We start from the raw sequence: 26,944 nt of genomic DNA, 5'->3' as shown, positions 1-26,944 counted from the left end.
GGACCTCCAAAGCAAGGAGAGAAGTCAACCAGGAGGCTGCAGGAACAGAAGAAGCAGCACAGCAGGGAAGAAGACTATTTGTAAGCTACAAAACACTGACTTCAGAGAGAGAGAAAGCCCTGAGTAAAGTACTTTTTCCGTTATTCCTGTAAGGTAAAGAGGTTAACTTAACATTGCCAAATAGAAGATTCACTGAGTGAAAACCACTTCCAGTAACCCAAATATTAATTTTGATTATTCTTTGACATTGGTTCTCATTTTCATTTTATAGAAAGGCATATTTGGCAACTCTCTTCGATGTTACAGAAGGAATTATTTTGAAACTATTTCCACTTATTCAGTACTCTTTTCCTGTGTTGAGCAAACATTGACCTAACAGTCATTCACTAGTCCATTAAACTCCGTATTCAATATTCACATGCATTATAAATCAATTGTATTTGAAAGCAGGAAAGAACAGATGTGAACTTTAGGAACTACCTTCATTGCTTCACTTTGGGCACGCAGTAGCCTACAAAGTGTTCTCTAGGTGTGCCATTCTATATCCTTTCAAGGCTGATTGGCATTTGGATCTGGGCATTATACATTCAGTTTCTCTGTCACATGCTTGAGAACATAAGCTTAAGAACTCCCACAGTCTTTCATTTAAGCAGACCAAGTTGTACTGGAAGTTCCACTGAAACCTTCAGACTCCCTATGCAAAATACCAGAAATTATCAATATCACAAAAGCATATTAGTTTTCACTGTAAATAATCCCATCAGAAAATCCCAAACAGAATCACCGCCTACTTTGAGTACACTTTGTTTACAAAGACCACCCTACATGCTGAAATAATACATTCTTCATAAACACAAAAACCTGGATTCAACATAGATATTTAAATGAGAACCACTGCAAAAAACCACAATTATTCAAGTGCACAAGAATTTAATTAGCAGCCTTGCTTTTGCACCTTCATACTGCAGATTTCCTACTCAATCCTACTTTGCTTATGGTGGCAAAATATTCATCAAAACTAAGTGCTGTAACGTACAATTAAACATCCTTTACATAATTTTTTCTACACAAATACTGGGAATGAATGAAAAGACAAGAACTCAGCACCACTACAGCTGAAAACCCATGATCCTGACAACGGCTACCTTGACTTCTTGAGCTAGGATTTACTAATGCAATGTGTGTGTGTTTGTGTGTATGTGTGGATACAGTGAGATAGATAGATAGATAGATAGATAGATAGATAGATAGATTAGATAGGCAGGCACACATGACTGGCTAATATGTTTTACCTTCCAGACTGAGATTATCACTGTCAAACCCAACAAAGTGTAATGTTTAAAAGGAAAAAAAAAAAAAGTTAAGATCCCTTAAACATGACCTATATGAACTGTGAACCTGAAGCCCAAGTGTACAATTATTGATGCAACTCTCATCTACTGACAACTTTTCAAAAGAACAGCAATATCAGATGGATATGAGCGTTTAAGTATATGAGTGTAATATTTATTGTTGGTGGAGAAAACTATTAAAAACATACACTAGTAAAAGTAACACAGAATGAGAAATGAAACACAACATTTGGAAGAGAGAACAAACAGCACATATCCATTCTACCTGATTATAGCATAAAGGAAGAGTGGGACCTACAAAAATGGATTCTCTTCTTCTTAAATGTACAAGACAATATTAAGTGGTGGCTGACTGAAAACCATAGTGAAGGCCACAGGTACAAGGAATAATGTGGAAGTAATCAGAAGGAAAATTTCAATCTATATATGAATATGCAATGGTTTAATTTCTTTCATGTCTTTTTACCTTCCGAAGTTATCAGGTTAACTTTACCACATTAGCTCTTTAAGAGTTCATTCAGCCAAAATACACAAACTGGTTTTGGTGTCTAAGAAAGGTTTACTTGATGGTCAGTATGGTAACAGAAAACCCTAGGGAGTACCAACATTTCAAAGCTATGTAACATGGTGGAGGTTTTTCAAGTCTATCACAGCTGACTGGGAGATACAAAACTTAAATAAGAGGGGCCAGCATTCCTTGAAAGACAAACATTTCTTGATGGGGTGAGTGAAACCAAGAAGTTAACTCTGGTGCTCCAATCAACTGGAGCTCTCCTGAAAAACCTCTGTTTCTATCAGCTGTACACAATGCTTTGGGAAATAGTCTTCCTGGACAAAGCCATATTTCCTATAACCAGTATATTTTGCAAATAGTATCAAACATATCAAGCAGGAAAAGTATTTCTGCATTTCTAACATCACCACTAATACTTTCTGCAGAAGTGTCCTGAATGCCAGCTGCGGTGGTCAGTGCTTCCAGGAAGTCAAACACATTTCTGCAGTGAACACAGGAAACGACACTGCTGCCACATCATAGCTAACCTCACAGGCATTCTGACCAAAAATCACATCTCTCTACTGCAAAAATATCTTTTACTAAGTGTTATAGCAGGTTGAAAAGCAGAATAAAATTTAGTGAAAGCCAATGTGTTTTAACTTCGAATCTAGCAATTGCAGGAGAAGGACTTTATGACCCACGCCTGTAACAGATAAACAACTCAGTAAGACTTAGAAGACTGTAGTAGAAGCTCAACTTTGGCCAGACCTTCTGCTTATCACTTGGAGTGTCCAGCTGCCTGCTGTTTTCAGAGAAAGGTACCTCATTAGCCACTGTCAAGTAAATAGATGCTATCATTTTTCTGGCTCAGAAAATAAAAATTAATTAACATTAGAAATAAGTTGCTAAAAAGCTAGTCATAGTCACTCACAGCAATTATACAAGAGGACAATTTTAAGGTCACCATTTTGTTAAGGCACAATATGAATTGGCAGTAACAATTCCATCAACAACAGGCTGGAACAAATGCCTACGTCTACGCTGAAATTGGTCACCTGCATGGGAAGGCAGATGCATGCCACACCTGGAGTTACAAGATGTGTTACTGAACTAAGCTATCTCAAGCTGATAATGAAACAAAAATATCAAGAAGCCAATGTTATCAGACATCATAAACAAAAAGCATGTCATCTTGAAAGTGCTCTGGGATCACATTATTAGGCTTTAAAATGTCTAGAGATCTACGCCAAGCAGGCTACAACAGAACAAAACCTGGTCTAGCCAGTCTTTTTATTTCTGTAATAATACAGGAAAACTGTAACCATGTCTACTTAAGCATTTATCACCAACAAACAATTCTGACAGAACTAAAATATAATCATTCCTCCCGCAGGCTAATGAGAGAATGGCTGGAGCTAAATGGTATCCCATAATAATTTTACGTGTATGAAGTGTTCAATTTCATTTAGTGATATTATAAAAGTGATGCATTGGCCGTAACATTTACTGTTTACAATCTGCAGCAAGCTATATCCTTCTCAAGGGAGATTAAGTAATCAAGAAAATGTTATTCACACTATGTATTTGAGAAAAATAGATCACTGTGCCAATTACAGACTCTTTCCTATACTAAGAAGGATGTATGCTAGCCTAGAAAGGAGACAGGAAAGAGAAAAGACAGAAGATTTGTTTGCTTCTCAAGTGAAAAGGAGGTCATACAATCATGCACTGAAAAAGTTTTGCTTTAGTCCAGCAAAGCCTGAAGAGGAAAAAAACCAAGAAACGCTAGTTTTGAGTAGCTGCTGAAGACACTTCATTACAACAAATCTTAAAGCTCTGAAAAACCATACAGCGACTCACAGGACTACAAACAGAAAGATCCAGTAGTAGTCAGATTGCAATTTTGTTTCCAGAGTATCCATTAGAGGCAAATATTTTTTTTAATGACAGCATATCTTTAAAGTATTCTTTGTTAATATTGCTTATACACCATTTTCCACTAAAAGATCACAGTGATCGATACAGGCTGCAGTGAATGAAGTGCAACATCTCCAGTAAACAGATGCTACATTATTCATTTCACAGATAAGTAAACGCAAGTATGAAAAATTAAGTGACTTGCTCTAGTCAGAGAGCCAAAAGCACAGCTGTGAATCTCATCCAGATACCCCAGCTTCCAATGATCCATTAACCACTAGACATTAGCCTTTCTAAAACGAAATGTAACCTTTTCCTCACCTTTTGCCCTCCTTCTAACAAGTCTGGCAAAGCTAGTACAGGGGCTGTTCACGTGGCTGATTTTAAGAAACCAAAATCTTAGAAATAAACCAAAAATTATTAAAATATAAGCTCAACTTTACCGTATGGATTACAGAACTCCCAAAGCCATCACTGCAGGGCTCAGTTACCTGTCTCTGCCCTTCCAAGAGGAGGGTCAGCAATAGATCTCAGATTTAATGCTGCTGGCCAGGCACAAGCTTGGTGGGAGGTATCAGGGTCACACATCATCCCAGAAGAACACCTGCTGCAGTCCTGATTCACAGCAGGCACTTAAACCCAGGAGCTGCCAGTGCTGCATCCAAACAAGAGGAAGAAATGGATGGGATCATCAGGGAAACGTATTCTGGCCCAACAGCTGCTTCTCCACATGTCCTGTCTCACATGCACAGATACCTTTCAGCTGCCTTCTTCAAGGCTCTCAGCACAGGCATTGCATTGCAACAGCCTAGTGAGCCAAAGCTTGGCAAAATGTTAAAACCACTCATCAACACCCTGGTTACACTAAAGACTTTCTGTGTGGTGGCAATTATGTCCTATGCTGTCTCAGCTCAGAACTTACTCCAAGCAGACAAGCATTGATAGGGAACCCTCTGCTTTACCAAACCCTTAATGGTCTCAGGAAGGCTTCAAAAGCTGGCAAAGCCTTTAGGCAGGAAGGGAGGGTGGACACAAAACCACTGATGACAAAATTCCACCAGTCAATGATGATTAAAAAAAATTGTTTAGACCTGACAGCAAGCAACCAATTTGATTGTCACCACTTATAACCTCAAAAATAAATGAGTAGAAACTTGAGAAACAGCACATGCAACTAATCAGTTTTACAGCACATTTTTTTCAGTAGTTTCCACAAATACAAAAGTCTCCTTAAATGCTGGAGAACTTCTCAGATATATATAGCATTTACTCAGAGTCTCAAAAATTAGAGTTCCAGAACTTATCAATCACTTAAGTATTTTTTTAAAAAATCACCAAATAAAATATTTTAGATACCCTTGCTTTAAAACATTTGTCTGAACACACAATAGGAAACCTTTATAAATTTTTAAGAATGAGTAATGAGACAGATTTAAATGTATTAAAAAATCCTAGTATTGAAAAATCATGACCTGTTTCCTAAATTGCTGTGATAAGTCAGGGCATAGATCTCTGATTCAAAACTAAAATCACTCACATTTACATTGAAACATACAACACTTAAATTTCAGAAATAAATTAATCAAGACCACTGAGGAAGCAGATGGTCAAATTTCACCTTATTGCAACATCACACCATAAAACAAGGTGTGCAGGGTACAATTTGTGCATTACTGTGGGTGTACTACAACTTGTCAGCAGGATATTAACTCTTCTTACAACACAAAGGTCAAGGCCATTGGAAATCCATCTGCAACAAAGCCCTTGGAAATACCAGTGAAACCAAATAAGAAGATCCAAAGTAAGGGCACGGGGTTTCAGTTTTATGTGAGTAAATACTTCTTCTTTGCAGCACAACACATCAGTTTAGCAGTGTGCTCTGAAACATATACGGATTTTAAAAATGAAAGTATTTAACCCTGGGCATGACTATATCCCTACTGATGTTCCACAAGCCACAGGCTTACAGAATTAATCCTGAAGCAGCCCACTTAAAATAATAAAAAACCCCAACAAACCCTTACAACATCACAGCTCTGCCACAAAATTTCCAACCATGCCCCAAAATACTGCATTTAAAATTCCCAAACAAACCAGTAACTCTACTACACATGGCACAGGCACTCTAAAGTTCCACTTTAGCACTGCAGGTCTCTGTGACAATTCTGTGACTGCAATGCAAACTTAAGAGCCCAAACACATTGTGCTCCACTCCTCCTATTCCCTCCATTCCATCAACTGACCTTAAAATGACAGAAGAGCATTTTCTTCTCATCTCTCCGCTTTATCACAATATCACAACCTTCACATGTAAAAAGTTCAACAAAATCCCCTCCACCACCATTTTCTAAAGTCAGGTATTTTCCATTTTTATTAACAATTTCATTTGTTTCTTGCAGAAATGTCTACTCAAGGCCAATGTCTAAAACCCCCTTCCTGAAAGCTATGTTTCTCTAAAAAAGCTGTTTGTCCCCTGCATTCATTTTGTTCACTCAAGACAACCAGATTTAGAGACAGAGAGCTTGAAAAACAAATCTTGTTTTTATACCATTAACAGCACTGTGGATTTGCCAAGGACCATTAAAGAGCTACAATTTCCGTTCCTTAAAATAAAAGCTGAACATCCACTTGAAACAAATGCTCATTTTTGTCTTACACCTGTTAAAAAATACTGCGCATACTAAACTTGGATTCTATTAATGTTGCTATAGCTGCAGTTATAGCAAACACAGATCTACCAAACAAAAAACTGCAAAAACCTCAAAACCAAACAAAAACCACAACCAAAACACTCAAATCCACAACCAAAAGTGTTCGGAAAACTGCACTTTCGTTTTTTCCTTCATTTTGGTAAGTATCTGGAGTTTTATTGTATAAAAAACCCACTGCCAATCAGTTCTTGGTTTACAGTCAAAAAACCCCTGCTCAACAATTGACCTGCTCAGTCAAAACACCCCTGCTCAATCCCAATTTCTGCTAGTGGCAGGAATGCAAGACTTCCATTAGTTTGCTTTAAGAATGAAAGAGTGGATAAACAGGTTAGCAACCCTAAAATTCTCAACAACACACAAAAACTCGCAGCTCCCAGCTGGATATTCCAAAACACTTGGTAACAAAATACACAGTTACGAGCAGGGTCATTCCGAGCTTTTAAACTGAGTAGCCTCTCTGCTTTTTTCCTTGCTTTCCTTGCAATATAGTTCTTAATTATAACAGAACACAAAACTGTTAGCGAGGCAGCCGCACTTTTCAAGGGAGTTTTTTTTTTTTCCCCGCACCGCACGGGGGAAGCGCCGCACGTGGCGTCACAAGGAAGCAACTTCCGAATGACAGCGGATAACCGCGGGGAAAACCCGTCACGGCAGGGAAACGAGGATCCCGGACCGGAGGCGAAACCTCCCGCCCCCGGGCAGCCTTGCCCTGGGGACACCCCACTCACGGCACGAAGCCCAGAACTTCCCAGGAGCTCTGCCGAGGCTCCCAGCCCCGCCGTGCCCCCACGGCTCCCACCGGCGCTTACCGGGCGGTGTCGAGCAGCGGGTGCTTGGTGCCCACCAGCTTGCGGACCTGCATGGCGATGTTGCTGAGCTCGTCGCTCAGCAGGCACCGCAGGCTCATGAAGGACGTCGGGTACCCCACGATCTTCTCGGCCTCCGACACCACCTGGCTCCAGGGCGGGCCGCCCGAGGACAGGCACCGCAGCCCGCCGCCGCCGACCCCGCGCCGCAGCAGGGCACCCCACATGCCGCCTCCCCGGGGACGCTCTGTTCTCCCGCTACGAGCTCCGGCGGGGCCCCACACGCCGAGCGGTCGCGGACGAGTCCCGCTGCCGGAGGGGCACCCCGGCTGTATCCCGGCCGACCCTGCCCCTGCCCCACGTTCCCCCCGGCGGCGGCGGCCGGAGCGGGCTCATTGTGCCATGGGGGCGGCCATCTTGGGCGTCGCAAAGCACGGCGCGCCGTAAAGCGAGGGCGGCGAGGCGGGGGCTGCGGACGGGCGCTCTGGTGCCCGTGGCAGCGCGTGGTGCCCGCCGTCCTCAGCCCTCAGACATCATGGGGCTAAAGCGCCGCCGCTTCCCTTCCCGCTCTGTCCTTATCCTCTCCCAGAGCTGTGGTGGAGGGTCCCGCTGGAGGGGGAGTGCTCCCCGCGCCTGGTGCGGGCTCCTGGCTGGCCGCGGGTGCCCCACAGAGCGGCGGGTGCTCTGCCTGCGCCCGGGTTGCTGCGGGGACCAGCGGGGAAAAGAGGTCAGGTCCCACCTAAAGTGTTTGGCCCGTGGTCTTTAGCTACACAGACATGATTTCTGCTTTTTTTTTTTTTTTCGCTTTTAGGAGGGTCAGGCATTGGAGTAAGTTGCCCAGGGAGGTGGTGGAAACACCAACCGTGGGTGTGTTCAGGAGGCACCTGGATCTGGCACTCGTGTGGGTTAGGGGCTACAGTGCTGCTCTGATGCTCGGACTGACGGCTGATGTTCTGATCTAGACGGGCTTTTCCAACCCTGATGATCCTATAATTCTATAATTACAGTGTGTGGGCATTCTTTTTTCCTCTTCCCAGAGTTGTCTGGGGCATGGCATCAGCAGCCTTTATTCACAGCATGCTCGTGCACTGTAGCTGTGTTGTATGGTGCTCTGCTCTGAGCCAGCCAAGGGGGTTATGAACAGCCTCCTTGGGAGCTGAGGAGGTGCTTTCAACCGAACAGTGAACATCAAAAGGGACAGCTAATTTTGAGTGCCCAAGACTTCAGGGTCCTACAATTCCACAGTAGGATCTGCTGTATATCATGTAGTGTTTCCTTAATTCTGAGCACAGCCGTGACTGATGCCTCTTTGCAGGTACCTGCCCCCAAAACTTTTGTGAATTCAGAGAATAGACTTAACAGAGGAGAAGAATTCACTGGCCATCTTCAGCAACTGGGTTCAAGTGACTTCCTCACACCCAAGGAAGAATATGATGTGCTCTGTCTTTACAATCACTGACATCCATTCCTTCTGTATCTTCAAGGCTTTGTTGCAACAAATCAGGCAAAGTTTTGAGGAGAAAACTGTTCTATTGACTACATTCCTGTTGAAAAGGAGGGTGTTACATTTCTTATGTTTGGAAATACAAGATACAGATCGCTTTCTTTTGTTTGCATTATTTAAAGAGAATTACATTGAAGGATACTACTGTAAAAGAAGCAAATACAAAACAATCCCATCACAAACAAAGATACACAAAGCACAATATAACTCTTGATACACTAGGAAAGCACAATATAACTTTCCTTTGACTAGGAAAGTCAAAGATACACTAGGAAAGCACAATATAACTCTTGCAGTTGCAAGGGAGAAGCTGCTAAAGAGGAACACACCCGTGTTTCAATAACTATAAAAATATGTTTATTGTTCTGACACCTGAGACAACTCCAAAATTCTAAAAGGTACTATCCTAAGGAAGGGCTTTGACTGTGGACTCAACAACACCCGGACGTGCCTGTGGCATCTCATAAGTGACCTCTCCCAATGGAGAGGGGAAAAACTAGAATAGAGAAAACCCATGAGAACTGGAAAGGTAACTTAAGAGTTAATCTTCTGGTGTCAAATCTTTACTTTCTGTGCTGCCTGTCTCTGGGAGAATAAAGCTTTGCTTTGCAGGAGCTGCCACTGAGGCAGTTTCGTTAGCTGGTGTCACAGAACAAACTGTTGCTAAATAGGGAGTTTCAGCTCATACACACAGTTTAGAAATGACAGAATGCAGTGGCATGTTTCTGTGCAGAAAGCCTAAGTTAATGAAAATTGCCGGAGGGATGCACTTAAGAGGAGCTACTAAGGCACCTCATCCTGTAGCAATGACAAGTTCCTTGATTCATTTCCTGAGCCATATCCATTCTTGCACTTAATGTGGTTAGTGTTCTGTGAAAAACTTAACATGATTATACAATTAAAGTCTGCTTAAAATAATACATATAAACTGGGGAGAATTAGGGTTCTATGGGCAGTAAACCTACCATCTCCTAATGTGTGAGACTTTAACTTTTTAAATTTGCTGTTCTTTATGTTATTCTAAAAATCTGAATGCCTCTGCACTCTTTATGTAGAATTCTTTTAAGTCCAAGTGGTTTAGAACTAGGGCAAGACCCTTGATATCCACAACACTGCACTCTATCACTAGGGCTTCCTCAGGATTCACCATCCGTAGGTTGATGTTCTTTAAAAGCAGCAGTCGTTAGAGGAATAAAGCAAATATTTTGTCAGTAATTTTACAGCTTTTTTTTTATTATTATTTATTGACTACAGAGACTCTGAGAAGATTGTACTGTAATACCTAAGGACTTTCTGACTCTCACTCTCAGCCCAATGCCTTCCTCCCTCTCCCTTCTATTAGCAGCCTAAGAGTCTTACTTCAGTAGTTGTTTTTTGACTCCTGGTCCAAGTTCATAGGTTCTTTCTCCCAATCTCCTCACTTCTTTGCTTCAGTCCCACACACAATCCCTACAGGCTACTGCTCTTTCGATCTTGTCACAGCCTTCTTGTTTCACCATCAATAATCCTCTTGTCTGCATAGCCTGCATTCTAATCATAGGCTCTTCTTATCATATGTGTTTATGGATGAGACCTTCCAAATTCTTGATAATCTTTTCCCAAATTTCAGGTTAAGAGCATGGAGAGTTTCTCAGTCATGCAATCTAATGATATTTTTTAACACAAGGAGAATGCATTTTTTTGCTAACGTCATTTTTCAAACTGAGTGTACTATTTTAAAAATCAGCTTCAGGCTGGCACACCAATCACAGGAAAAAATCATTACAAATTAGCTAATATTTGACAGTTACAGGCATCTAAAGCCGTGGCCCTATAATAGGCAATGATGGACCTACTTACCCATAGGCATTGCTGTTTGCACTGCCTGTTTCTGAAACAGAGCTTCTCAGTTTTCCTCTCAAAAAAAAAAAACCCATCAGAAGCAAAAGTATGATGTACTTACCATATCATAAGTTGTGTACAAAACCACATGCTTTTTTCCCCTTTCTTTTCTTTGCTCATTTCCCCTCAGGATTGGAGAGAAAAATGTGCACTATTTCAAGAACTTCAGTGACTGTACAATAGACGTGTCTATTTCTTTAGAGTCTTAAGCAGAGAAGAAAACTGAAACTCTTTTTTTTCCTGTATCAATTGACTTTTTAAAGCCTCCCCAGGAGGAGAAAGGAGCCACTGGAGGGGGCCAGTATCAAAGTTGAAGAACAAAGATGACAGGTCAAGAGACACTTCTGTTTACATCAGCATGCTCTGGACCAATGTACCAGAGAATACATCAAAGCCGCTACTAATGGCAGCACTGGATCTCTTTTCTAGCAAATGAAACGTGGAAATATTTTCCTGACTGCCATCTAAAGTAAAACAATTCTAAAGCACTCTCATTTGATTTGGAGCATTTGAACTTTCAATTTTTCATAGTTACCAAATAAATGATGCCTATAGGAGAATGAGACTAGCAATGTTATATATTGTAGTAACTGTAACATGTCTACATGATCAAATCTCCTAGATGCTGCTTAATTTTTTAATTTGTTAAATCCCAGGTGCACTCTAAGACTGTTTACAAAAATAAAAGTGAACAGAAATATGTCTGTTCCTTCCAAAGCACCTGTTTAGTTGTTGTTCCCACAAACACCCATTCCCCCCTCACCTTTCCCTCCTCCCAAGAACTGATTTACTCCAATGCATCCTGGGAAAGCAGATAGTTATGATCATTTCCATTTTGGAAGTCAGGAGGTTTAACAGAGAGGTTGTGCGATTTGTCCAAGGCTTTGCAAAAGCCCTAAGGCAAACTGAGAAAAGAATCCACTTCTCTTGACCTCCTTGTCTGTGCCTTGTCTGCAAGGCTGCCTGTCTTCCTAGCAGCTGACAGAACTACTGACAAGGGCAAAGGCCTTATTGATCCTGTAGTTAGACACTGAAAAAACATCATCATTTAGCATCAGTTGGTTTCAGTAGGAGTCACATCCCTTGGACAGAATTTGACATTTAAAAGTATTAATTTTTAAGTCTAATTATACCTACTCTAATACCAATATCAGAACTTGATGCGTTGCTGGTTAATAAATGATAACAAATGCAAAAGATTTTTTCCAAACAAGTAAATATAGCTGTGATACATAGGGATGCTTTGCCAGAGAAGGTGTGTGTAACTCTTTTCATGGCACACCAGGCTCAGGGATACAGTGGCTCATCAGGGATTCGTTAGCTCAGTACATGGCACAGACGGAAAGCCAAAGATCCCACTGGGTCTCAGCAGCAACACAGGCAGTGGGACAAGCCCCTCCTGTGCCACATGCCCTCAGAACGCAGCTGCCTCCTCACTGGCTCATCAGTCAGCACTGCAAAAGAAAACAAAATCAATTGAAATCCCCCCATTTCAGCAAGCTGAGTATGAACACAAGTAGGTGAGTGTGCAGCTTGATAACGTACCCCCTTCATAGAGTCACTCTTTGTTCCCCTCCCCACTCAATTTCCATTGTGAGAGCCTCTCAGGCCATCTCCTCTGATGGGCAGTGCTTCACTCAGGGGAATTTGGACAGACACTCAGAACAGCAACGTTTTGGAGCTGCGTAATCTACAATAGAAGGAAGAGGAAGATAAGCGCATTGTTAGTTTCTGCTCATACGCAATCAGAGCAGACAAAACATCCATCATCCTGTACAATATTAGTCTTTAAATATTCAGCTTTATCAGTTCCCCCATTCCTAATCCATCATTAACCACCCCATGAAGTCTCAGCTGATTAGCCCCACCTCTGCAGCTCAGCAAACCATTAACTATTTATTATTTGTATTTAATTGAACATCAGTAGCGGTAGAAAACTCCAACCAGACACATTTCAGAACCAGAACAAAGGAGATGGTCTCCTGCCTCAGGAATTCATGTTTTGGACAAAAGTGAAGTGCAGCAAAGAGGAAGTGACAGCCATGCTAAACAAAGGCTTACCCACATACCCTCTATTAAATTCCCCACCCTACAAATTTCTAGATTTTTTTATGGATTTATTTTCAATGAGTTCCATCTCCTTATCCCTTAAAATCAGAGAAGATTAAGTGATTTGAGAGGATCCTGCAAGAAAAAATGGTATTTTTTATGCTAGGTGAAAAATGTTTTGAAAAACTCTACCTTAATCATGGAACAGTTATCAGGTAGTGATATAAACTAGGGATTATAGTCATAGGAAACTGGCAAACAGACACAACATGCACATTTTATGTGGACTTAAATAAATAGAAATGGATTTCTTAGTTAAAATGCTTACTTCTTGGGAATTTGCTATATGTAATTTATGAAGTGTTATTTATATTTTGCTGGTTTCTATTCGCATGCATAATCAAAACATAGATACAATTCTAATTTTTTTTTTCTGCTGGTAGTCCTGGGTTTGGACACATTTTTCTTTCTTTCTCTTTTTATTACTTAGACTGAAAGCTAAGGCTGGCTGCACATTTCCTCTGAAGTAAATTTTGTAGAAGAAATCAGTGTCTTTGTTACCTCCACCTGGGTTTCTGTGCCTTTCTATTTGTGCGTCCCCTTTGAAACATGCCTGAAAGATCCAGTTCCCAGGAAAGCCACTACCCACTCCCTGAGCAGAGCTGCGCAGCATGAGCACTCCACACCAGAGACTCAGCACTGGCTTGCTGTTTACTGATCAACTTTAAAGCCCAGAGCACTGGAGGAAACAGTTTTGTAAGGGACTTCTCTACCCCTGTGCCCACTCACTGCCTTACTACCAGGTGGAGAGTAATGCCTGTCTGGGAACCAAGCTCCATATAAGAAAGTGAACATGGATGATACAGAAAATGTTTTTTCAATTTGAGTTGGAAAACTCAAGTTAAAACCATTTGAATCCATCCTTGTAATTCTGTATCTAAACAAAATAATGTATTTTAAGTGACTAAATGGCTTTGAGGAAATTAAAATCTATCCATTTATAATATACTGTGCTATCTATAAACTTTACATCAGTCTAGGTAAATGCTTCTGTTAAAAATAAGTATTTTCCAGTACTATTCCCTCTGCTCTTGAATTTATGATGTTGATGTTTGATTATGATGCTGATGTCAATCTGTTGGAGACAAAGAGCAATGACTCCAGGGTACAAGGGGTGATGCATTTATATTTACCTAGCACTCGACTCACTTGCATCTGTTCTCCTTTTAATCCCTGTAATTAAAATGCCTGCCTGCCTCTTCATGAGCTGAAATAGTTCATATTTGGACATCACAGCAATCATAGTTACTGCTGCAGAAGGACAAGAGGAAGAACAATTGACTTAGGCCAGCACAGTTAAGTAACCTATGCAAGGGAAAACATAAGCTACTAATGCAAAATAGAATATGAGAGCATTGAGTCAGATCAAAGGAACATTTAAAGTAGTACAGCCTGTCTCCCATAAGAGCCGGAATGAAATGATTCAGGCAATAGTTGAGAAATTATGCAAATATGGAGAAATAAGTTCTGAGGTATGTCCACCTAACTTCTACCTGACTGCACTTTGGAGACTTCTTGAGCGAGATGCTCTGTCAAGTCTATCATGTTTTATAAATGAACATGGAGTGATTTTTCAGATCTTCCAAGTCTGGCTTTTCCAAGCTCTTTGAAGCTGTTTGAACCTATTTCCCTCCAAACATCCTGTGGACGCTGTGTTCCCCAGTTCTTTTTTAATGTGTTATATGGAAGAACCCCACTTCATTTAATTTATTTTAAGCTTCCTATCTGCAGTCAGAACCAATGAGGAATGCCCAAACTAGTCTAAAATAATCTTGAACAACATCTCCATCCATTTCTGTTTTATTAATTCCCCTCATCTTCCTTCTTTCCTCTGTAATGCCCTCTTTCTTTTTTCCTAATTTCTGGAGGGTGTCACAAGCTGTAAAGGCATCTAAATTACAAATGCGTGTCTATCACATAGCAAAATTCAAATGATTGAAAGCACAGCAGTCCTTCAGGGACAGAGTCTTCGGCAATGATGTCACTTACTTGTAAGTTTAGTCTTAAACTTTGGCACCTCAGTTGCTTTCTGAGCTCTTGAATGACAGTGACCTGATTTTCAGAGGTGCTTAGCACCCACCAGGTCTCCGGGGGAGCTGCAGGCACTCCAAAAGCACAAGAGAACACTTTTACGCAAAGCATCTGCCTGACTCTGGGCACTCAAGTATTAAATTGTTACTCTGGATTCAGCTTTGCAGTGTAGGGACACAGGAAATCGTCAGCCCTGGAGTGAAATGAAGAGCCTTAGGACTGGCAGTACAACCCTTACTTATGGTGATTTAAGATAAGTAGTACTCTTTAATTAAATATTCCTAAATGTGAATCTTCCTTTTTTTTTTTTTTTTAGGATCAGTGGCAAATGCTGCAAAGAAGAATCATCCTACAAGTTTCACATACTATAAATGTACAGATTTGCTATATCAGGAGTGCTGCTGGAACATCTGATTTTTAGCTTTGTATCTGTTTCCACAGCAAAACACCAAAACTTCAACTTACATTTTCACCTGCACAATCATCTAATAGATACACTTTCCATCTACCCTATAATTTTTTCTCTCTCTCTGTTCCTCTCTTGGAACTTGTTCAGACCTATTCTCTAGCCAAAAGTGGGTGGGTTTCTTTCCCTTCAGTGTACTCCTCTTTGCATTTCTTTTTGCTTTCTCGCCACCTTTCTATGTGTCAGCCTTGTTCCATTTCTTCTCCCAGTGGCATTCAGAACTCCTGCTACTTTCATACACTCTCACCATTTTAAGCTGCTTTCCCACATGCTGCCTTTCACGGAACACCTTCCATCCACTGATTTCCAAAGCACAGATGCTTGTTCGCTTTCCATGATGGCAACAACAGCTCTAAAGGAAACATATCGTTTCCCCTCCTGCAATTCATGCACAAATGCCTGGCATGTGCTGCCTGAAGAAAGCCTTTCAACTTTGAATTTCCTTGCTTTTGTGGAATCTGTGAAAAAGTCTGATAAATTACAGCTTTGGCAGTTATTTCAAATAACTTTATTTGCAGCCAGCTGAAGTAAAATCTGTCAATGGTACCATCCTCATATTCTTTCAAAGGTTGTTGGTGTTTCATGAGGGAGCTCAAAGTCAAGCTGGTTCAAAGGGAGGCTCACATTTCATTTTTTTCCATGAAGGGTAGCTTACACATTCTAATGGTGCCAGGACTGTCTTACAAGACATAAGAGCTGAGTTCTAGTTGAGGCCATGAGTCTCTTCCAGTACATGTGTTTTGTCACTTTATCTCTCGCCTGATGATTTCTCATCTGTGAAACAGCTGTAATATTAACTGGTAGCTGTAATATTAGTTAACAACAGACAAGAAGACCCCAACTAATCATATGGGTGGCAAGGTTTTGGAGTTGGCCTTGGACCTAGTTTTAGTGTTGGCATTTTGGACAAGGCCAGTGAACTTCAATCTGCAGCTCCTCTCACCGCAGCTCAAGAGACACGAGCTGTGACACACAGGATGCAGCAGGCAATTTCTCACATTGTCCCGAGGGGCTGAGAGGAAGAAATAATACAGAGCTTTGGCTTTGCAAGCCACTGAGGCTTGAGCTTGCAGGAAGGGTGCTGCACCTGGACACCTCGAGTGATACTCAAAATAAACACCAGCATGGCAGGGCTTGCCATGTGTGTGAGCAGGATTTCAGTGCATGCTAATGAAAATAAGCACAGTGTTCCTGACCCTCTACTCCCAGTAGCTGTCCAAAGCTGAAGTCTCATGGGAAGCCTTTGCTGAGCCATCTGGTTGGATAGAAGCTGTATGTGTCTGTCTCCCATCTACACCCTCTGGTGACCTGAAAACAAGTGGTAAGAACATGTCAATTCTGCTTTAACCAGTAGCACTGTGAAAAGAAATCAATAACCACATTGGACTTCAAGAATCTTGGATGAAGAAGGATGATCATTTTTAAGGCAAAAGATCCTGCCTGTGTAGAAAGGATTCTCAGGACTGTCTTTGAGCAAAATCTACTTATGGTAAGAGACATAGATCATTAATGTTACATGCATGATTTAATTAGGAAAAACCACACAGTTCATGAAAACAAAATATTTCCAGCTAATAGTATTACTAATTACCTAAAAGATCATGAATCAAAACAAATTTAGTAAGATGCAAGAGAAAAGGCTGACAAGAATCTCATGAATTTCAGCAAAGAAATGTGAAATCCTGCACGCAGATCAGAACAATATTTGTGGTAATGAAGCTGGAGAAGCAGCTAAAAAGCAGCCTTGCAGGGAAGGTCCTGGGGACCCTGGTATTCAACAATCTGAACATGAGCCAGCAGTGCAGCCTTGCAGCAATGATTGCTGGGGTGCACAAGGAAGAGCACTGCTGGCAGGTTAATGGATGTGATCTTTCTTCTCTACTCCGCTTTGGTGAGGCACACCTGGATTGCTGGGTCAAGATCTGAGCTCCACCATGTCAGAGAGACATGGACACACTGGAACAAGGACAGTGGAAGGCCATGGAAATGATACAGGGACTGAAGCATCTGATGTTTGAGAGGCTGAGAGATTTAGGATTGTTTAGCAAGGAGAAGAGAAGGCTCAGGGAATGTATGATCAATGTGTTTAAGTATCCAAATGAGAGGAGGCAAGCAGAAAAGACCGAACCAGTCTTTTCTCAGTGATAGGACAAAGAGGCATATGGGCACAAATTGAAGTTCACCAAATTCCATGTAAACATAAGCAAAAGTTTATTTGTTTGTTTGTTTTTTACTATGAATGTGGTGAAACACTGGAAGAGGCAGCCCAGAGATGCTATGGAACCTTCATACTTACTCAACACATGAGTGGACACAGAACCAGCTTGACCTGCTTTGAGCAGGGAGGTTGGACTGTATGATCTCCAGAGGTCTTTTCCAATCCCAGCAATTCTTTGATTTGCTAGATATGTGCCCCATCCTAGTCCTGAATATATCTCTGTTATGCATGCCCAAGATACATTTGGATTTTTTGACAGACTTTTCACCACATCAATGTGAAGGCATTGCCATTGTACATTAGGATGTGTAAAATTAATGTAAATATAACTGAGAAGATCAAGAGATTGAATCACATGTCATGTAGGATTCTGGGGGATGCTGGCAGGAAAACAAGCATTGCTGTAGAAGAGTAATTGTCAAATAATGACATGTCAAAGCTCAACTTTTACCAACTCTAAATCATTTAATATAGATCAGTGAAGTTGCCTTGACATGTTTCTTTGGGTCCTGGAAAGAAATTAATAACCCACTGTATCTTGTATATGCAATGCAGGGGGTAATTTGGACAAAATGATGTAATGTTTTTGAAAACATGACAAGAAAATTAAGGATGAAGAAACTCCAGAATGACTTTATGAATTAAAAGAACCTGCAATTGCTTTCCATCCCTTGACAGATGTTACTTAAACTGACATACTATATCATGCAACAAAGCCTACAGGGGAAATACAGGATTATGAGAAAATGTATAAACCACTGCCATTATTGTAAAAAATTCTTTTATTCTACACAGAGAGACAAAAAGAGTAGGGATACTTTTTAGGAAGAACTTGATGTAGACTAAGTTACCAGTATTTTCAGGAATTAGCAAAATAATCTATTAAAAAAAAAGAGTGAAGTTAAAAAGAAGGGAGAACTTTCTGCTGTATCCCAATCCCACACAATCTTTCCCCATCTTCTCCTGCCATTGTAGCATCTGGAAGTCTTGCCTATTTTTAAAGTAAAACCAAGAAGACTCTCTCCTGCCATGTTCTGTACAGAGAAGTAAAATAATCAAAAGGGGAGGACACAGTCATTGTCAAGAAATGGTAGGTGAAGAAATGAATATGCCTTGTCTATAAACATTCTCAGTTCACCTTAGAGGGAGGTTTACAGCTTAGGACTGTTGCAGGGAGCACAAGTCTCCACACCTCACCAGTTCCCTGCTTTTGATGTGTGTAAAAAACCAGGGGCACAGCACACATGGAGTGAGCAGGGTGCTTCAATACCTCAGACTTTCTCCAAAGCAGCCTTTGGAGATCAGCATTTTAGGTGTCAGCCCCAATGAAAGAAAAAACCCTCAAGAAAGTAGGGCTTAGTAAATGCTCTTACCAACCTGTGTGACAGAGCAAGTAGAGCACCATTTTGGACCAAATGAAACTTCAAAAATTCACAGAATCTCTTTTTAAAAGATTAATTTCATTCTGAGGTACAGACCTTAGTTGTAATGAAGCTACAAACCCATAGTTTGTCACAGCCAAGTTCAAGTCTGGTATAATATGTCTAAATAGGTCCTTTATTTTTCTCTACCTGATTTTTGGCATTGCATTCAATATGAAAGCATCACAGAAGAGTCACTGAATAACCAGAGTGGATAGACAGAGTGTAGCAGTAGAAAGATGATAAAGATTTTTCCCCACAGTCAATACTGATGTCTGGGACATATTTTTACTAATTTGTTTTTTCATGTGTTGCTACCTTACAAAAAGGTTTAATATTGATTGATTTTTAATAGCATGAGTGTTCTCTTGTGCTACAGACTTCTTCTTGCTTACTTTTGTTGTAAGGAACATGAGAAAATTAACAGGAAACAAAAAAGCATTTTAACAGGACGCCTGCAAGTATTTAACAAAGAATGATACAAACAAGCTAACTTTTCTTTCTGTTTATCAAATTATGTGAGGATTCAGGCCAAAAGAGCAATTGTTATTAATAACTTAATAAGTTAAATAAAGTTTCTCCCTTTTTGCCAGAAGTTTCAAAAAGTATTAATGGTGGTAAGGCACTGTCTTGCCATTAATTCACACAGATTTGACATTGATATCCTAAAGCAGCACAAAAAAAAATTCAAAAAAAATTCATCAATATTAAAATATCTCCAAACATTTCCAGACCTTTGTATTTGGAAAACTGCCACTACTCCCATTTCAGCTGCCATACTGAGTCTGCTTTGCAAAAGCTACCTCTTGACATTTTGCAGAACAGCCTCTAATCATCTGAGGAAGCTCTGGATTGAGATTAGTATCCACAGCAGAAAGGAATCTACAGACACTACTGTGTGCAAGTAATGCTGTGGGCGCTCGTCCAAGCTCAGGAACGAGTGGAATGTACCCCTTCTCCAAGGTATGGGTGAAAAAACATCACTGAAGTGGAAGTGGGGTTTGGGTGGAACTGAAGCAAGAGAGAAGCTCATATATATGTTTTCCATGTGTATGAAAATGACTGTCTACTTATTAAAAAAATATATTGGGAGCCAATATTTTAATTATTCACTGCATTTATTTGCTTCTGACGGCATAAATAATCTATCATCTTAGCGTGCCAAACAAAAAGTCAGAGGAGCATTTCCACTTAAAGTCAAACAAAAAAAAATATAAACCAACGTAATGGAACTTTTCTGTGAACTCACATAATGAATTTCTTTGTTTAATTAAACACTTCAGCAAACCAAATACCTGAATTTAAATTGCTGTTTATTATGGCTTCCCTCGGATACAGGTGAAAGATTGCATAGACATATGTTTTCCACGGTGACTGGCATTACCAAGCAACCTGATGGAGAGCTGACAACACCTTGGCAAGCAGGGAATAATAAGGTAAATTATCAGCAATATTAAGAGAAGCCAGTTACGAGCCTCACCTTTACTTTGGCCTGCGACGTCTGGGGCTGTTACTTGGGGAAAAAAAAAATAGACAACAGCCTCCCTTTTTAACTTCAGCTTTCCCCCTGCGTGTGTGGGTGGGCGTGTGGGTTTATACGTGCATAATCGCACGCAGACTGGTGCTTAAACACATTTCGGTGTCCGAGGCTCCATGATGCGTTTCCCACCGCGCTGGGAAGGAGCGGGACAGGAGGGGGAGCTCTCGCCGCAGCCGCCGGGCGGGGATGCTGCTCCTCGGGCCGGGCCGGCGGGGCCGCGGCCCCTCCGCCTGCCGCCGGGCAGCACCGGGCTCCGGGGATGGTCCCGCTTGTCCCGGTTTTGCCTCTGAAAACCGGCACGTTGTTTCCAGAGTGCCCCCAGAGCACCGTTCGCTTGTTGCTGCTGCCTTCTAAAAACCTTTCACTTGGATGCCGTCGTGCTGCTTACATATTTAGCAGCTGGAAAAATCAGGCCTGCTTGTTTATCTCATCCTCCCCAGCAGGAAAAAATCGAGAATAGCTCATTAATAGTATTAAAGAGACTTATGCATTAATAAAGGCCAAAATAAAGAACTTGGAGCAAAGCGTTTCTTTTGCGTTACCTAAAAAGCAGCTCTGGTATGTGGATAGGTCCCCTTTTAAAACATTTAAACACTCATAAATACGGCTATGAACAATCGAATATAAATTAAACCTGGGGTGATTTATTTTAGGCAACTCATTTCCACATGTAATTTCATGAACAATACTTATTTTTCAGAAGTCCAAATTACCGTGCTTGCAAAAAACCCAAGTGCAAATTCAGAGCTGGAAAAATATCTGTGATAGAACAAAAATAAGGAGCTTGCTAAAACATGGAGCCTTGGGTGTACAGCATGTGCTTGAGCAATGTAAGGAAAAGATCAGGTACTTGCCACGACTTAGAGACCACCAGAAGATGGAATCCCATAGTTTCATCCCAGTTTTAAAAGTGACCAAAGAGCCAACCAGCTTCAAACCCTTGAACCATCATGACAGCGAGAGACTTTCTCTACTGCACTGTAGTTAGAGCACACACTCTAATAGACTGATTTTGAAACACCTTCAAAATTTCACAAGGAATTTGGTCTCATTAAACTCAGGAGTAAAATCTTCACTGATTCCCACACAATCAGGTTTTCCTCTTTGGCTGCAAGCTTCTTACTGATACCACATACCCCAGTATCTCTGTCTCCTAAAATAAATCTGAGCAGTTCTATTGATCCAATATGTCACCTTTATTCACCTGTTCAAGATGTTTGCAGAATCCATATTGAGAACTACAGAAACAGGATTCTTTACCGAAAATACAGGTTATTATACAAAAAATATGTGGTGCTGCCACAGTTCAGTAAATGTGTTTAATGTTAGGGTGCCTGTAATGTAAATAGCAGATTTATTTTCTCATAACTTTTTGGAGATGTTCAGATCAATGCTATTGTATGGCTGACAAATGTGTGGCTTCCATAGATTCTGATATTCTGCCTCCCCTTATGAATTCACAAGCTACCACTAAAACCTGAAAGTGTTCCTTTTTGTTAGTCATTCCCTCACACTTAGTAACAAGTGGAATAATTAGATGGTTTCCAAAACTTATTTCAGTACCTCCAATGTATGTCACAGAGTGTCTGAGCACTCTAAATGCATGAACTTCTGTGTTGACAGTTGATGGTCCTCCATATGCTGCCACTAGAAGAACAACTTCCCAAGAATATGCAGTGTAATAATATGCAATACATAAAGGTAATAACAGCTCTAGAAAAGTAGGAATCATGACAGTTGCAGAAATAACCGGCTGTCAGATGGAGATATTATTATTAGGACACAGAGAGGTAGAACTTTTGTATCCGTCCCAGTCCTACATTAAATACTGAGATAAACAGGGCATGTTTTAAGACTGTGGCTTTCATCTGGTGGTTGACAAGGTACTGGGGGACTGGAGGTTCTTTTTAAAGTGCTTACCAGAAGTAGCTGAAAAAATGAGCCTACTGTCAGGAGAAATAAGTTCACATCTCCATTCAAAAGTATGCAGAAAAATACTGTGAAAACCCCAGCTGAATGCCGTTACTTTTGGTGATCAAGAAGTGAGAATCAGCATTCAGAACTGGTAGCAAAAGGGGTGGGAAGTGCTTCAAATTGCAGCCAAACCTTCAGATGCTAGTCAGGAAAACTGGAATGACAGACTTGATCCTGAAGAAAATTCATTCTGGTCTACTCTCTGTAACCTGCTGTAGTCACATCACCTAGGCTTGCAAATACCTTCTGCAAAGTATCTTCCAACATTAAAGGAAGTTCTGTTTATGTTGGGAGTTTGAGATTAATCTTTTTGTCAGATTGTCGACTCAAACCTGTTAAATTTATGCAGTGCTTAATGAAACAGTGTCAGGGCTTTATTATGATACACATAGTAAGTGTTGAGAAGCAGTCCTCTGATGTTTCACTGAACAAGAAGCATTTGAGGCAGTACTCTATTTAGCAAGAAATTTTAAGGTTTTCCTTAAAGCTCGTCCATCCACTCTAGAGAGAAACTAGCCATATGTCTAATACAAGATCTAGTTTCGTCCTTTTCATTAGAATGACACTGTATCAGCAAGGTGGTGGCTGTTCGAAGCAGAATAGTCATCTGAGGCTGGCTGGCTTTTTCTAGCCAAAGGTTTCAAAGAGCCATGTGGGTTTGTGTTTAAAAGCTATTTTCCCTTGTGCTGTCTGTCTTATTCTTATTGTGCGAAAGAATACACTGAGATTCTAGGAATATCTCCTGTACTTAGTGAGAGCTTAACTGTACCTACTTGTTTGTAATAGAATACGGTAAGCAAAACATAGAGGTGAGGTTGGTGGTGGTGGTGGAGCACTGGAGGAGGGAAACCTCCCTACTAAGCACCATCCTTTGAAGGTTACCTGTAGTCAAAAGTTAGTTTCCACAAGTTTGAGAAATCACTGTATTTTAAAATACTACAAGCAAGAAAAAAAAAAAAAAACCAAAAAAAAAAACCACCTTGTTTTCTTCTCATGCTTGCTGCTTGGTGGGTTTGAGCCCAGACGTTGTAGTCCTGGGGTGTGTGGAACGGACCGAGCCCACAGCACAAGCCCTGCTGCGGCTGAACTCCTGCAACTCTTTGCTGTCAGCAGAGCCTTCTCGAGGGTCTAGTCGAGGTCCTGCTGCTCTGCGAAAAACAAGCGATCAGGGCTGTGTTTTTTCCAACATCTGTCTGATTCTTTCAGGGAGGGAGGGGAGTGGCAGCACCCTCGCCTCGCAGCGGCCGTGACCTTACCATTGCGGATGTGCTCTAGGATTTTACAGGTTCAGTCTGGTTGCTATCTCATCTTTTGAGGCTCGATGCTCTAACAGCTGAGACTGTGTAAAATCCCCGTTTCTTCTTATTCTCAAAGTCACGGGGGAAAATGTTCCCCGTGTCTCTAGAAATCACTCTGACAGGTAGGCAGGCAAGGCTCATTTTAGTAACGAAACGAACAAAGTTGTGCTCAACTTTTCATGTTAAAAAGTGCCTGTGATTTAAAGCTTCGGAAACAGAGAATGTAAATTAAACATTCTTGAACACAAACCGAACTTGTCTTTGACAGGCTAAACAGAGATTTCTATGGGGAGCCTACTCATGCCCACACGGAACGCAGTTCATCTTTCGACTGTGGGTTTGGGTGTTTTTATAAAAACCGTATCATTTTAAGGTGCAACGCAGTCGTAATGAGAAACCCCGTACGATTACAATTTTGACTATCGGAACAATGGACACCCCCGTGCCGTAATGTGTTGTATCGGGTAATCAGGGACTGCCAGGGAAAGCGGGAAAGCAGAGCCTAGGAATAATCAATGTATCGCCCACAGTGTGTGCTGTAATCCGGCACCTCCTCGCTGAAGCGCGTCCCACCAAACCATTCATCCGCACCTCCCCGCCGCAGATAAAGGGAAAACCAGGAGCGATCAGGGGAAGAGCCTTGGCTGAAAGCGGCGGGGACGGGACGGGACGGGATGGGACGGGATGGGACGGGATGGGAGCGGTCGGGACGGGACGGGACGGACGGGACGGGTCGGCTGCATAGAGGGCACAGACCGGGCCGACCCCTCGGGCGTTCGTGGGGAGCACCGGGCTCCCCTCCCCATCCTGGGCTGGGGGCGGGGGCGGGTGGGCACCGCCCCCTCCCCTCCGCCGCGCTCCGCTCCGCCCGGTGCTCGGCGCCTCCCCCCTCCCCGGCTCCCATGGCGGGCAGCGGCGGCCGATTCGGTGCCGGCAAGCCCCGCCCGCCGGCGGTCCGGGGCCGGCCTCCCCCTTCCCTCCGCCGCCCCCTCCGCGGCAGCCCGCCAGCAGCGCCACAGCAGGCGCGGGGCCGGCTCGCTCCGCGCTGCCTCCCGCCCGCCCGCCCCGCCGCTCCCATGCGGGCCGGCGGCGAGGCAGAAGATGGCTGACTCGCCGGGGCACCCGCGCCCCCGCCCGCCCGCGCCCCCCGCCCGCCCGCCGCCGCCACCGCCGCCGCCGCGCTCCCCCGGGCCCTCCCGCGGCGCCGCCTGCCACCACTGAGAGCCGCCGCCGCCGCCCCCCGCGCCCCTCCCGGCCCCCCAGAGCACCAGCAGCCATTTCATCTCCACCACCACCAAGTAGGCGCAAAAAATGGCAGAAATGGAGAAAGAAGGGAGACCTCCCGAAAATAAAAGGAGCAGGAAGCCGGCTCACCCGGTGAAGCGGGAGATCAACGAGGAGATGAAGGTAGGTGCCTGTGATGGGGACGGGAGCGGGGTCCCCCCCGCACCCCCCGCCTCCGAGCATGGAGATGAAATAAGAAAGGATCTCTTGTCATTTTTTTTTTTTTGTAGGATGCACTGAATGTGTCTCAACTCCGCCTCCTGGGCTGCAAACAGAGACGAATTCACAGGCTGCAAATCCTGTTCATTGACCAGCTTTATTTATTTTTTAAAAATAACTCTCTCGTTGGGCTTTTAAGCTCCTCGGGTGCCAATGATGAGCCTTTTTTTTTTCCTCTTTCTTTCTATAGCCACCCCCTCAGGTAGCTGCAAGCTCTTAAAGTTAGGAAAGAAAGGGATCCCTTTTAAACGCTGTATTTCTGTCCTTTTTTCAGTCGCCAGCTGCAACTGTGTAATTAAATTGTCAAAGTGAAACGTTGCGGTCTGAGCCGTGCATCAGCCTGGCACTTGAGACCCCTTTTCTCCCCGTGCCCCTTTCGCCTCTTCCTCCGCTGCACCGCTTGGCTCCGCGGCTCGCGGCAGCGCAGAGGTGTCGCTGGAAGGTGGCTTGTCCGAGGGCTTGTCCGAGGGCTGCTTTTGATGGAAGTGTGTATTCACCGCGCGGAGGGCTGTCCTGCTTGATAGGAACCGGTGCCACTCCAGCTGTGCTCCGGCGGCCGCTCCAGATGTTGGGATGGCTGCGATGGCACAAACCCGCTATTTTGGAACTTCTTTTATCGTTAGGTCGCTGTTCCAGGCTGGACCGGTCCTATTTTTTCCGCCTGTTTTCCGTGTCTGTTCCCTGCCTGTTTGATGTCTCCCATTCCCCAAAGTTGGTAACAATGTATTGCTAGACTTCAGCTGAACTTGTTGTTAAATGCGCAGATAAAGTGACTAAAACAGTATAGTCTGGCTACGAGATAAAGCTGCTGAGATTTAATTTGAATATATCATTTATTAAAAGGCTGATTATGAGTGGAAGACTGCTTGGAAAATGTCACTCGTTCACATAGTATGTATACTATATAGGCGAGTGTATAAATATACATGATGCCTAGTGAAAATATCTTTGCTTTCCGGAGCATTGATCTCCCCATATAAAATTAAAAGGGAATGCGCCGTCCCCTCCCCTGTCCCCTCTTTTGCACACCACTAATTTCGGATAGGTGCCCTTTCCTGCCCAAGGCAGGCGTTCTCGTTCTTGCTGCCTGTGTAATGAGTGTGTACATGGTTCTGCGTGCACTTCAAGTGTGAATGTGAACAAGGGTAGTATTAGGGGCACAAACAAAATAATGTGTTGGTGCATCTCTTTGAAAACAAACCGTAGTAGCTTTAAGTCCAGAGGAGCGGGATCTTTCTTTGTGAGATATGTGACACATCCTATTTTCGGAGAGGGCTCTGTGCAGCCACCGGAGAGTCACTGCTCATTGTAATCCCACATAGTTTTGAGGACTGCAGAGGTCTGTAGTACAGGGCATTGGCCCTTCAGAGCATCGCCTAATGCGATCTATATGGATTGCAGCTTTTAAGTTTCATAGGTTCTAGAATTACAAATTAGCTAATTTTAATCAAAACATGTGAAATGTTATCCTGGCTGGATATAAAGGCTGACTGTGCTGGATCCTCTGGGTTTGTTTTGTTTACTTTGGCTGCAGGCGCACTCAGCGGTTTGGGAGATAGTTGTTCTTCTACAGTATAACAGATGTTTGTCTGAAAGGGTGAGGAAGAAACAAAAACAACATTGTGTGAAGGAGAAAAATTACACAATTTTAAACTAATGCTTTGGTATTAAGCACTGGCATTAACCTTCGTGTAGAGTTTCTCTTTTTTAATCATGG

At 42.5% G+C, this 26,944-nt stretch overlaps 2 protein-coding genes and 1 long non-coding RNA gene across 4 annotated transcripts in view; 1 reads left to right on the top strand and 2 right to left on the bottom strand.

Annotated features, from left to right (window-relative positions):
- PDSS2 (decaprenyl diphosphate synthase subunit 2) overlaps window positions 1-7,807 on the bottom strand; it is a 111,709-nt gene extending 103,902 nt beyond the window's left edge. Inside the window, exon 1 of the mRNA XM_030944692.1 lies at window positions 7,286-7,807. Within this exon, the coding sequence (XP_030800552.1) occupies window positions 7,286-7,509 (224 nt within the window). The 5' untranslated portion in view covers window positions 7,510-7,807. The remainder of the gene's footprint in view (window positions 1-7,285) is intronic.
- A 3,050-nt stretch (window positions 7,808-10,857) lies between these two features.
- LOC115902566 lies at window positions 10,858-25,193 on the bottom strand. Its single transcript, XR_004060614.1, has 4 exons — window positions 25,099-25,193; window positions 23,406-23,569; window positions 12,213-12,357; window positions 10,858-12,121 (listed from the first exon to the last, which is right to left on the bottom strand). It is a non-coding gene; the product is annotated as an uncharacterized LOC115902566 (long non-coding RNA).
- SOBP (sine oculis binding protein homolog) overlaps window positions 24,910-26,944 on the top strand; it is a 113,833-nt gene continuing 111,798 nt past the window's right edge. For both annotated transcript variants that reach the window (XM_030946178.1, XM_030946177.1), the window contains exon 1: window positions 24,910-25,131. In XM_030946178.1, coding sequence (XP_030802038.1) covers window positions 25,036-25,131 — 96 coding nt within the window. In that variant the 5' untranslated portion in view covers window positions 24,910-25,035. The remainder of the gene's footprint in view (window positions 25,132-26,944) is intronic.

The sequence above is a fragment of the Camarhynchus parvulus genome, chromosome 3 (genome assembly GCF_901933205.1).
Source record: "Camarhynchus parvulus chromosome 3, STF_HiC, whole genome shotgun sequence".
Classification (NCBI taxonomy): Eukaryota; Metazoa; Chordata; class Aves; order Passeriformes; family Thraupidae; genus Camarhynchus; species Camarhynchus parvulus.
Note: the sequence above shows the minus strand (reverse complement) of the source record. Positions and strands in the feature narration are given on the sequence as shown.